Here is a 13,132-nt window from a genome sequence, read left to right as displayed (position 1 = left end):
AGGATAAGATAGATACTCAACATCACTAATCATCAAAGAAAAATGAACATCAAAACCACAATGATGTATGACCTCACACCTGTCAGCATGGCTAAAAGAAAAAACGTGAGAAACAAGTGTTGACAAGGATACAGAAGAAAAGAACTCTCTTGCACTATTGATGAGAATGCAACTAGATGCAACTGGTGCATCTACTGTGGAAAACAGTATGGGGTTTCCTCAAAAAATTAAAAATAGAATTACCATATGATTAAGTAATTCCACTATTTGGTATTTACCAAAAAAATACAAAAATATTGATTGGAAAAGATACGAATTTTATGTTTATAGCAGCATTATTTACAATAGCTAACCTACAGAAGTAATCCAAGTGTCCATCCACGGATGAATGGTTAAAGATGTGGTGTATATATATAGTGGATTATTACTCAGAAAAGAATGAAATCTATCTGCAATAACTCGGATGGATCTAAAATGGGTCTAGATACTAAGTGTAGTAAGTCAGAGAAAGACAAGTACGATATCATTTTATTCATATGTGGAATTTAAGAAACAAACGATCAAAGAAAAAAAGAGGCAAAAAGCAGATTTTAAATACAGAGAACAAACTGATGGTTACCAGAGGGGACATGGGGGTGGGTGGGTAGGTGAAACAGGTAAAGGAGATTAAGAGTACACTTATCCTGATGAGCACTGAATAATGTATAGAATTCCTGAATCACTATATTGTATACCTGAAACTAATATAACACTGTACATTAATTAAACTGCTTTTAAAAACAATTTAAAAAGAAAAAACGAAATGAGTGTAAATACATGCAGCTCTGGAGATTTGCTTTCTACTCTTTAGGTAGAAATTGCCTAAGTCCCTATTTGATTATGGGAAAGTCCTTAGGAAGTTCAAACAGATATGAAAATTCCAGAATGTTTTCAGAGTTGTTTGTGACACTATTGTAGAATCCCCAGGGCTAATTCTCTGCCACTTGGACTCTCAGACTTTGAGAAACTTCCTCTTGAATAATGAAGAAGAGAACCAAAGTAAGCTAAATCTCTTTCAGATCTAAATCATTTCTGGGGGTGGTCCTGAGGGGAAAGGAGTGTAGTGTTGGGCAGAGGTGATAAACTGCTGGCCTAAGCTGAATGTTTAAACTGATAGTGGTTGATGTAAGGATAGCTCCCATATTTATCATACATGTAGCCAGTAACAGACTATAAACTTCAATGCCCATGACACAGACTGAGAACAAGATATGCGGAAAAGGGTTGATGGACAGTTAATGATATATTCTGAAAGTATGCAGAAGGGCCTCAGCAGATTGCAGTGGACTTCATAAGTAGTATCACCAAGACAGACTGTCAGGCCTTCACATGATTTATAACTCTGCCTTGGATTTCATTTATGGCAGGTAGAAAAGCTTCAGTCACAAATGTTTCCAGAACCCCCCTACATGACAGTTTTACAAAATGGAAAAAAGAGTGTTCTCAGTAACAACCACAAAAATAGAGAATGACCACCGATTGTTGATTACCTAACATATAAATTACTCCTATGCTAACACAGGAAATACAAACAAGTATAAGACATGACACTTAAAAACATAGACATATATACATATACACCTCAAGACAATATGGTACTAGAGAAGTACAGAGAGTACTAGAAAGTACTAGAGAAAGTACCTAGAGCAATCAAGTGATCTGGAAATGTAACCAGAGAATTTGAGCTCAAGGATGACGTTTAAATAGTGGGAAATATTTGCCCAAAAAAAGGAAAATCAAGAGGACATTTTGGTTCAGAGGATGGTAATATGGAAGTACGAGACAGGATTACTACATAATGAGCAGATAAGTTCAGCTGCAATGAAGAATATGAGTTAGGGAGCAGTAAAAAGGAAGGCTGGAAAGAAGGACCTGGACAAATTAAGGGTCTCAAAAGCCAGACTAAGAAGTTTGAATCTAAGCCTATTCCAGAGATAATACAACTTTTAAAGGTTTTTGAGCAGTACTGTAATAAGAAAGCAGAACTTCAGATTTATTCAGTGATAGTGTATAAAATATACTGGAAAGGTGACAAACTAGAAGCCATATCACAACAGTTAAGCATACAGTGTTAAGAACTTACGCTAAGATGTCGATGATGGAATGGAAAAGAGAGAGTTGAGGCTCATTATGAATAAAGTAACAGACCTTGATGATAAATGAAATAAAGTCATAGATAGTTATGAGCCTTCGGGAATAGAACAACATTACTATAGGTTTAGAAATACAAAAATAAAAACATGCTGACTTGTCTTATAACTATCCAGCGGACAAAAATGAGGAATGGGGACTGAGAGATAGAAAGGGTTGAGAGATAGCAAGTTTTGCCCCAGTGTTTATAATAGATAAGAAAAGAAAAGCAATTCACTAGATGAAACCTTGTCAATTCAAAATCTAACCTAATAACTTCCAGGAAAAAGATTCTGACTTTGAAAATAATCAAATCCTGGATGCTATAAACTACAGCTTTGACATACATACTGTCCTGATGAAAACCTTTTGTATTTACATTCTGAAAGCAACAACAACAAAAAAGGTTTAGCTTCTAGGACAAAGTCTCCTGAACTAGAACTATTTTTAAGATATAAACAAATATGTATACATTGTATTGCTGCCAAAACCATTGTATTGCTGAAAAAGTGGGGCTCTGTTCAGATTACAAAAGTGAAAAAATTTTCTATAAATACTGGATATTAAGTGTAATGAATGAATACATTGCCTATAAAGAAAAAGAAAAATTAGAACAAGACTTTTTAGTTAGGGGCAATGATCTTTTTATTCAGGCTAATCTTAACTAGAATTTTCATATTCTGGACACTGGTCACTTTTTAATGGAAAATCCAGCCTTTTGAAGCTCAATTTATTTCTTATTTCACCTAAGTACATGGCCTTAACAGAGTTAAGAACTGTCATGAAAAACAGTAATTTCACGAAGTGGGACCTGGCGGTTTACAATGTTCCAGTTTTTGTTTCTGAATCTTGATAACCTGGAAGTTCTTAGGAAAAAAACCTGGATTAAATGACTACATCCTACTAAAAGCAAAATTTTAGCATAAGAGATCCTTCTTATCTTTCTCTCAGACTGAAAACAAGTTGGGTATTAAACTTTTTAAAATTAACCCTTTTTACATTTATTCTTTTTTGTGACAAATTAGGGTTGAGTTATACATGAGATAAGCTGAGTCCTCTCTACCCTTAATTCTACCAGATGACCTAAAGGCTAAACTGTCACTGTGAATCACCCCAATACCTTCAACTAAACTAAGACAAATTCTAGAAATATTTACATGTGTGGATAAAATATATAAAACAGCCTCCACCTCTTAGTCCTTTCATGACCAATGGAGAGTTTTGTGCAAAGAAAATTCATTATTGTTTTTAAATGGTAATGGCAGATTTAAAGTAATTTAAACAACGTCTGTGTGTTTCTCTAAGACCAAACAAACTGTGGGATGTATAACACTGACCTCAAATGCCCAGGTGATATGTGTGAGAATGTGCTCATCCTTTTCTATAGAAACGAACATTTTTAAAGAAAGGCTCATGGGACACCTGGATGACTCAGCGGTTGTGCATCTGCCCTTGGCCCAGAGCATGACCCTGGGATCCTGGATGGAGTTCCACATCGGGCTCCCTGTGGCAGGCCTGCTTCTTCCTCTGCCTGTGTCTCTGCCTCTCTCTCTTTCTGTCTCTCATAAATAAATAAATCTTTTAAAAAAATAAATAAAGGTTCAAAAACCCTCAAACAAAGATCGGAAAGAGAACCAGACACTCACTAGTCGGTCTCTGTCATTTTGGAGTGATGACATAGCTTTCTTTAAACTCTGGACTTCAGCTAGGCTGGTTGCAGGCTGGGCTGCAGACCTCTGCTTCCCCTCCTCCGACTTGCGGAATTTCTCCAGTTCATTCAACAGGTGATCTCTCTCATTCTGTAGACTGGCCATAGCCTTGGAAAAGGACTGCACTTGGTTGTAAGAATCTTCTAGTTGTGAGGACAAGTGAAGTAGTTGCTCATCTTTGGACAGAAGCTGTTGGTTAAGTTTCTCAAGGTGAGGCAAGCTGTTATCCTCAGTGGAGTTCACTGAAAGGGCAACTTTAGAGACAAGAGTGTCTTTCTCTGTGCTTAAGAGGCCCTGTTCTCTCAGCTGTGCCAGCTCCTTCAGACTGGCATCATATTTCCTTTTCAGTTCATCAAGCTCCTCCTTGGCATGATCTCTGCTATTTTGTAGAGAACTCATAGACCTCCCAAAAGACTGGATTTGTGCGGTGAGATCTTTATTTTCTTTGGTGACTGAGAGTAATTTCTGTTCCATCTCCACCAGATCTCTTGCCAGCTCTGCCACTCTTTCTTCTGCAGTTTCTGTTTCATTTCGCATTATCCCTGCATCATGATGAAGATGCTTCAATTCTTTCTTCAGTTTATCTTCAATTTCACCCACCTTCTTGGCAGCCTCCTTCTGAACATGAACCAATTCCTCTTCCAGTTCTGTAATTCTCTTCTGAGAGGAAGAAAGGGTAGTACTTAACTTCTGTACTTCTTCTTCTTTTACTTTTAACTGGGTCTGAAATATTCCTAAAGTTCCTTCTTCTTGCAAGGCTGTCAACTGTCTCTTTAGTTGGGATACAGATACATTTAAGCTCTCAATCTCTTTAGACAAACCTTGTTTCTCCTCCTCTAGAGCAAGAGAGGACCTCCAAAGATCCTCCTTTGCTTCCTCAGCCTCCTTCAGCTTTCCTTCCAATTTGGCACATTCACTTTTCAGCTCCTTATTCTGCTGAAGTTGAGCTTCAAGGAGTTGTTTTTGCTGGCAGTCCTTTCTTGATATCACTTGGTTCAGGTCTTCTCTATATTGGATTAGTTCTGCATCTAATTTGGCATTCTCAGAATTGAGATCATCCATATGACTTCGCAAGCATCGAATTTCTTCTTTAAGTTTGTTATTCTCAGCAGCAGCGTCTTGGATGAGTTGATCTTTTTCCAAGATGACAGAGAGATGTCGCTCTTCCAGCTGTTGGTAGTCACCTACGATGCGATCTCGGTCATCCTGGAGGGAAGACATGGATTTAACGAAGGAATTCAACTGAGCCTTCTGCTGCAAATTTTCCTTTTTGATGGCTTTCAGTGTTTCCATAAGCTGGTTGGTTTTATCAACAGCTTTTTTGTTCTCCTCTTCTAAGACAACATTCTCCTCTTCCTCCTGGGATAACAGGTTTTCCAATTCTTTAATTTCTTTATTATGTTGCTGATGCAGTTCAGCAACAGCTACTTGGATTGCCTGTTCCTTGGCAGAAAGCAGGCTTATAATCTTCTGCTCCTTCATGTTTAATTCTTCATGCAGCTTGCTGGTCAGTTCCCTGGAGGCCTGAAGATCCGTCTCTAGCTTTTCATAATTGAACTTACAATTCTGGATATCAGCCTCTTGCCGCTTTATAATCCCTTCCAAATTTTCTTTATTTTCTTTACATTTTTCTAAAGAGTTATTTAAATCCATTGACTGGTCTCTGAGATTCTTAAGTTCTGATTCCAACTTAGCTAATTCATTCTGAGAACTGTGGTACAGTTGTCGAGTCTCTTCTAGCTGGGACAAAAGTGCTTTGTTTTCCCCTTGCAGAGTATCACAGACCTTCTGTTGAAGCTGAACCTCTGTCTGGGCCTTGGACTCCCAAATCTGCTTGTCATGTTCAAGCCTGGAAAAAAAGAGACAATTATTAATTAGATAACAAGGAAAAACTACTTGGTGCCTAAGGAATATATACAACATTACTGAGACCTACAGACAAATCAGTATTCATAATTAAAGGTACTTATCCTTTTAATGAAAAGAGGTTAGTTCTACTGGATGTTCTGTATTGAAAGTATAGTGCATCTAAGGGTATTTAAGTCATAAAACTCCAAAGTATGTTGTTTATTTTAGTAACATGACTCTGTATCACTCTAAAAAGCAGTTTTTTTCTCCTGTTTTACTTTACTTTGCACCAGACAAGCTCATGTCTAGCTCCTTAAAGGAATAATCTTGGAATTACAGACCTTGAGGAAACCAGAGGAGAAAAATCCTATTAAAAGTGGAGGAGTACCCAGTATTGGGGGCAATGTTAGTTCCTGAGCTTGAAAAGTAATGTAAAATTGAAGTTAGAAGACAATAACTCTCATGCAGTATGAATTGGTATCAAATACAGGGAAAAGAGGAGATCATTTAAGAGGCTAAAGCAAGGATGCCTGGGTGGCTCAGCGGTTCAGTGGTTGAGCGTCTGCCTTCGGCTCATCCTGAGATCGAGTCCCACATCAGGCTCCTTGAATGGAGCCTGCTTCTCCCTCGGCCTGTGTGTCTACCTCTCTCTGTCTCTCATAAATAAATAAAATCCATAAATGAACGAATGAATGAAAGAGTCTAAAGCAATCACTTGGGAGTACCACAATAAAAATCCAGACAAAGATAGTGGAAATGAAAATGAAAAGAAAGGGAGAAAGCAAACAGATCTCTCAATGAAAAGATGGGAAGAGAAGCAGACATGGATTTTTCCCCTTCATACTAGCCAAAAGTCAGTGCCAAAAAAAAAAAAAATTCCAGAGTCAGGAGTGAAAGAGAATATAGCTTCTAGGGAAATTTAAGACAAAATTAGTCCCTTTATAGTAAAAGGAATAAAACATAGAGACTTTCTTTGCCTTCAGTTACTTTTAGAAGAGCTAAAAAGTTACCCATTTACCTGGAAATGTTGATCTTCAATTCTTCCATGTGGATAGACATCTGCCGAAGTTGATCCTTTAGAACACTGCAATTCTCTTCTTTGAGTCTAATTTCTTCTTCTTTGGTTTGAATAGCATCACTGAATTTCCTCTCCCATTTCTTGGCTTCATCTATCACCCTGTCTCGATCATCCTGGAGGGAAGACATGCTCTTCGTGAAAGCTGCAAGCTGGGCCACAGTACTATCCAAGTTTTCCTGAAGTTGCTTAACTTCCCTGTCTTTGTTGTTCAAAGTAATCTGAATCTCCCCAAACGTCTCTTCCAAGTGGACTTTTTCTCTCCGCAAAGCATCCAGTTTCTCTTGCATGTTCTTCTTCTCTTTCAGGTGTTTCTCCTCTACCTGCTCCAGTCTTCGCTCCAGATCTTCATCCTTTTGTTTCATTTGGCTTTTTACTGATTCTTTGTTTGACTGAAGTTCCTTTTTCAATTTGAAATTGTCTGCTAGGACCCTTGCCGCTTCACTCTGAGTGTCATCTAGCAGTACTTTGAAGCTAGCCAATTCTGCTTCTGCCTTCTTGCGGTGTTCAGTGGCTTGAGCCAGATTTTCTTTGGTTATTTCCAAATCTTTTTGGGACTCAGTCTGAACAAATTCTAGGGCCTTAACAGTTCTCTCCAGAGCACTAATTTTCTCTTGGTACCTGATGCAGTCCTTCTGCAGTTGCTTTACTTCTTGTTGTTTTTCTTTTAAGAGCTCCTGAAGTTCCTTTGCATGACTTTTATTGCCAGGTCCCTTCTGAGCACCTTGTATCTTCTCCAAATATTCCTTTCGGATTTCTGATTCCACCTTAGTTTTCTCTTTGACTAGCTGCTGCTTTTCTTCTTCCAATTCACTCACACACTTTTTAAGGTTCTGCATTTCAGATTCTAGTAGCTCATTTTTAATTTGGGCATCTGTAACATCCTGATAGTAATTCCCAATGCTTCCATTAAGTTCTGCTAATTGATTCATAAGCCTCTCTTCCAAATCATCTTTCTCTTCTTCTGCTGTCTCCTTTAGCTTGGTAACTCTGGCAAGTTCTTCTTGTATTTGCTGATTTGATAGGTTTATTTTGGTTACTTCTTCCTGAAGCACTTTTAGTTCATTGTCCTTTGCTGATATTTGACTCAGTAAACCACTTCTCTCACTTTCTAAAGTCTGGCTAAATTCCCTTTCTTTCTGCTTCTCTTCCTCTAACTTATCAATTCTTTCTTTGAGCTGATCAATCTGCTGAAGGTAGTTATTAATTTCATCACGTGGGCTGACATTCTCACTTTCAAGCTTCTTGGCACTATTTTCTGATAGAACAGATTCTGAATCTTCAGGCCTTGTGCTCGTGTTCTGAGAGTCTTGCTCATTAGATTCACCTGGGACAGACTGTGTTGCTCCTTCAATGACATCCCTTTGGTTATCATGTTTCTCAGTGGCTTCTAGGCTACCTTGTTTGATTACATTACTTTCTACCTGATGCTTTAAATCTTGAACCTCTTCACTTAGAGAGTTCTTCTCGGTCATTAAAGCCTCAAACTCTTGAGAAAGGGTTTTATACTCTGTTTTGATCCTTTCTAGTTCCTCTTTCAAGTTGGAATTGGAAGAAAGAAGTGCTTCCATACCATCATTAGATGTACCGCCTGTGGAGTGTACCTCTGCTCTAAGCCGGTCATTCTCTTCTTCCAGTTCTAGGATTTTCTGTTGTTTAGATTTAGCAAACTTTCTCATTTTTTCTTTCATTTCTTCCATTTCCTGTTCAGCTTCCTGCAATTGCTTTTCTGCCTCTTTCTTGTTTGCTTCTGTGCTTCTTAACTTGCCATACAGTTCTTGCTTCTCTTGCCTCACAGTTTCCACGACATGCTGAATCCTTTCTGCCTCATTACTGACATTCTCATAGGACTGCAGAAGAATTTCATATTCTTTTTGTAACTCCTTGTGTTTCTCTTGCCACTCAGTGCTTTCTGCAATCTTAGAACATTTCAAAGATTCAATTTCCTTCACTAAATTTTCCTTGTCTTCAGTAAGATCCTCCAGAGCTAATTTCAGACTTTCACAAGAGCCATTGAGACTTTGATTTTCCATTAAAGATCTGTCCACTTCTGTAATGAGCTTGTCTCTTTCTTCCTGAAGAAGAGCTAGCTTTCCTAAGAACATATCTTTTTCTTTATTTTGAGTAGAAACTTGACTTTCCACATCTGCCAGAGACTTAGTGAGATGTTCAATAGTATCTCTGGCCAAAGACAACTCTTCTTGGAGACCTTTGTTTTCTTTTAGTGCTTCTTTTCGGGATATAAGGGCAGCTTGTAGTTTCCTCTGTATTTGTTGCTTTGCTTTACTTTCTTCTCCAGTCTCTTCTGGTTTTTGCTTTATTTCACAAAGTTCCATTTGTAACTGCTTTATCTTCTCATCATGTTCTTTAGCTTGCATTTCCAGCTGTGTACGCAGAGCCTTGATTAAATCCTCTTGTTCCATTATCTCTGTCTGTACTTTCATAAGGGCCTCTTCTTTCTCATTAAGCTGTCCAGAAAGGTATCTAACTTCTTCTTCCTTTTTGCTTATGAGTTTTTGCAGTTCATCTAGTTCAGGCTGTAATTCTCTTAAATGTTCTAATCCAGCAATTTCTAGCTGGCTGCTTTCCAATTTTTGTCTCAGGCTTTCTGCATGGGCTTCAGCTTCATGGGATGCTGTCCTCAGACTTTGGATTTCCAAACCTTGTTTATTTATCTGCTCTTGTAACTGAAATACCTCTTCGGATTTTTTAGTAAGCTCACTTGTTGCAGAACTAACCTTCCATTCCAACTCCTCTTTCTCAGCCTCTATCTCTTTCAGCTGGGTCTTAATCTGGGCAACAGAAGTACTGCCTTGCAGAGAATCTGCATCTCTAGGATGAGAAACCAAGTCAGATTCTGAAACAAGTTGAGCAGGTTGCTGCTCTGCGGTTTTGAATAAAGGTTCTTTTAAACTTTGAGTGCAAGAGTCTGGATCCTGCTGGTCAATGCCCAGGAGTTTTCTGTCTACAGACTCCTTTACTTGAATCTGGAGTTGTCTTAGCTGGTCTCCAATGTTCTCATTTTCCTTGCTCTGCTCATCAAACTGTTCTTGTAAGCGATTATACTCCTCTTTCTGTTGCTTGAGCTCCTCCCTAAGATGTCTTTCTTTCTCCTGTGCCTTCTGTAGAATCGCCTTTCGAGAGGTTAACACTTCCTGTAGCTTCTTTTGAAGTTGCTCTCTTTCTTTTTCAAGGTCCAGTATCTTTTCTTCCAGTTCTGGTTTCCAGCGTTCTCCACTACCTGCACCAGGTGGGCTGATCGCCACTGTTTCTTTTACAGGCACTGCTGAGTCTCCATCACCTACGTCCTTGTTACCTGTGGTTAACTTTTGGATAACTGCTTGGTTTTCAATGATTTCCGCTTGCAGCAAGTCTATTTGGTTTGTCTTTTCTTGCAAGTTCTGATTCATCTGTTTGATCACAGCCTGTAACTGTTCTTCAGTGGCTACCTTTTCTTCTAAATCCTTCCTTACATGTTCTAATTCCACCTCTTTCTCAGATATGGTCTGTTTTAAAGAAATTTCTATTTCTTGGCACTTAGCAGTCACACATTTTTCTGAGCCTTTTTTGCTTTCTTTATCTTCCTCCATTTCCTTCTTCTCACGCTCATTGAACAGGATCTCTTTTGTAGATTCATCTTTCACTTTGGCCAATTCCTCTTCTAATCTACTGACTCTCTGCAGAAGTTCCTTTCTGTTAATAAGAGCTGCCTGGAGCTTTCTCTTTCTCTGTTCACTTTCTTTCTTTACAAGATCTAATTCATGCTGAAGTTCTTCTTTACTTAGGAGCCCTGCTGGGCTTAGCTCATCATAATTCTGTTTAAGGCCAGAAACAACTTCTTTATCTTCTTCTACCTGCTCTTTTTTTGCCTCTTCAGCTCTGGATAATAAATTCAGCTGTTCTTTAAGAGTCTTAATTTCAACCCCAAGAGAAAACTTCTCTTCATTAAGCTGAACCATTTTCTCAGTCATACTAAAGCTGATTTCTGTCACTTGCTGATCCTTCTCCAGGATAGTTTGTTGGAGGGTTTCCACATCTCTTTTTTTCTCTAATAAGAGTTGATCCATTTTTGCTATTTCAAGTTCCTTTTGTGAAAGAGCTTGGGAAAGTTCTTCCATCTTATTTGAGATATCCTTCACACGTTCTGCTCCTTCCAGCACTTCATTCTCCTTCTTCTGCAGCTGGCTTTGCAGGCTTTTTATCAGTGTACTCTGTTCAGAAAACTGAAGCTGTATATCATCCAGTTCATTCTGTAAAACTTCAATTTTCACATCTTTAGATTTTGCTTCTATGCTGAGACTGTGGATCTGTTCAGTAAGCAAGTTGTGATGAGTCGTTTGACTTTCATAGTCAAATCTTCTCTGCCTTTCTGCTTCTGCAAGGTTCACTTCCAGTTGTTTTACCTGAGCCCTCAGTTCTGTCACCACACTAAGTTCCTTCACTTGAGAAAGAAGCTGGTCTCTTTCTTCAGACAAAGCAGTGAATGCACTGTTGGTGTTTTCAGCATTTTCCCTCAATTCTTCAATCAACTGGTTTAGGTTGCTGATTTCCTTAGCTTTCTCATCTAAACTTTCCTCGTAGATTTCTTCTGCTTTACGAAAGCTTATCTCAAGCTCTGAAATTTGCCTTTTTAGCCTTTCCAACTCATCCTGATGACACTGACAAATTCCTGGTACAGCAGCAGGGGGTTTGTCAACACCATCTTCCTTCGTTGATTTTAATTCCATCCCGGTGTCATTTAAAGGTATTTCCTCAGATGTTCTATTTTGATGTTTAGTACTCATCTGCTCTTCTTTTTCAACTGTTGGAAGACTGCTTTCTTCATGTGGCATTGAAGGAAAATGTTGCCCTGTATCTTCAGGCAATATTTTCGTGCTAACTGTAGGTATTCCTTCACTCTCTGTCTGCTTCATTTCTTTCTGGTCAGGGACCTCAGGGTCCCCCTCGGCCTTTTTCCCCTGGAGCTGCAACTTAAGAAATGCAATCTCTTCTTGAGCTTCTTTCATTTCCAACAGTAAAACTGACAGTTCTTTATGTTTCTGAGAAAATGTGTTGTCTAGGACATCCTGTCCACTTTCTTCAGCAGAAGAGCTGCTCCTGTCGAGCCTGGTAACATCAACAACACTGGTCTATTTTTTAAAAAAAGAAAGAAAAGCCTCAGTCAGATGTCTTGTAAGAAAAACTTGGATTTCATGCATTTTTCAAAACCTGCAACTTTCTAGTTCAAACTTCCTACCATAAAACTGCTAAATACTTTTAAAATCAGTTTTTATTTCCCAAATTGGACTTCTGAGTGTACCCTGTCAATCCTACTGAGGTCAAGCCACATTCATAACACCTATGGTAACCTAGAACTCCTTTTCTGGATATCCCTTACTTGATAAACTTTTTTTTTTCTTTGGATTAAAATTCCTATGTGTTTCTTTTAAGAACTACTTAAAAGAGAAGCAGGAAATGGATTAAATTTTGTTTCATCTCATACCAAAAAGGAAGTTATAACATTCTTTTTCCTAAGCTATCCACTGAGATGGAACTAGTAAATAAGATAGCCATTACCAGATAGGAGATTATCAAACAAGTAGGTTAAGATAAATTAGCACCATCAGATAATCAAAAAAGGAGCTCTGCTGAGGCTTGGGTAAGAAATTACAGATTTGTTTGACAAAATAATTACCATTATTATTACAAAAACAACTGTGTTACACTGCTCAATCCATATACATTATTTCAATGATGATGAATTTCATTAGAATTTTACTAAATGAGTTTGGGGATAGTGTACACAATAAAATCTCCACCTTTGCCAACAGCATCATTTTTTTCCCAGAAAAAATCCAATTTTATAGGAAGAAAAAAAAAAACATAGGATTGTCAAATAATGTAGTGGCCAAGAGTACAAGCTCTATAGCTCAATTGCCTAAATTCACATCTGAGTTCCGCCATTTACTAGCAAAAACTGGCATATAGCAAGTATTCAATGAGTATATGCTATTATGTTGGTAACATTTTCAGCCACTGAATAAGAAAAAAATATTCATCATTTCAAAATTATTTAAAGAAAGGTGATCATTTTCATAAGCATCATTTTTAATCATTCAAAATTCTTTGCTCTCTGCATTCATACTCAAATTTCTGGAGACTAAAACTAAACACAGAATTTAAGCACAAAAAAAATTTCCTTTATAACTTCTTCATATCACATTCTTATTTTATCCATCTCTGTATACGTTAAAGACCTAATATAGTCAAGGTATCACTTCTGCCAGAAGACTTCTATGTAATTCCTTTTTTGTTCTCGTTCTCTCTCTCTCTCTCTCTCTCTCTCTCTCTC

General features: G+C 38.0%; 1 protein-coding gene and 1 long non-coding RNA gene across 11 annotated transcripts in view; one reads left to right on the top strand and one right to left on the bottom strand.

Annotated features, from left to right (window-relative positions):
• GOLGB1 (golgin B1) overlaps positions 1-13,132 on the bottom strand; it is a 90,570-nt gene that overhangs the window by 29,159 nt on the left and 48,279 nt on the right. For all 9 annotated transcript variants that reach the window (XM_072811581.1, XM_072811585.1, XM_072811586.1 and 6 more), the window contains 2 exons: positions 6,745-11,930; positions 3,816-5,727 (listed from right to left, as the gene is read on the bottom strand). In XM_072811581.1, coding sequence (XP_072667682.1) covers positions 3,816-5,727; positions 6,745-11,930 — 7,098 coding nt within the window. The remainder of the gene's footprint in view (positions 1-3,815; positions 5,728-6,744; positions 11,931-13,132) is intronic.
• The window catches only part of LOC140624683 (uncharacterized), a 33,431-nt gene continuing 21,245 nt past the window's right edge, over positions 947-13,132 (top strand). For both annotated transcript variants that reach the window (XR_012024135.1, XR_012024136.1), the window contains exons 1-2: positions 947-1,038; positions 5,652-5,840. This is a non-coding gene — a long non-coding RNA (uncharacterized lncRNA). The remainder of the gene's footprint in view (positions 1,039-5,651; positions 5,841-13,132) is intronic.

This window comes from Canis lupus, chromosome 35 (genome assembly GCF_048164855.1).
Source record: "Canis lupus baileyi chromosome 35, mCanLup2.hap1, whole genome shotgun sequence".
NCBI lineage: Eukaryota > Metazoa > Chordata > Mammalia > Carnivora > Canidae > Canis > Canis lupus.
The sequence above is the reverse complement of the archived record's forward strand: the minus strand, read 5'-3'. Positions and strand labels throughout refer to the sequence as shown.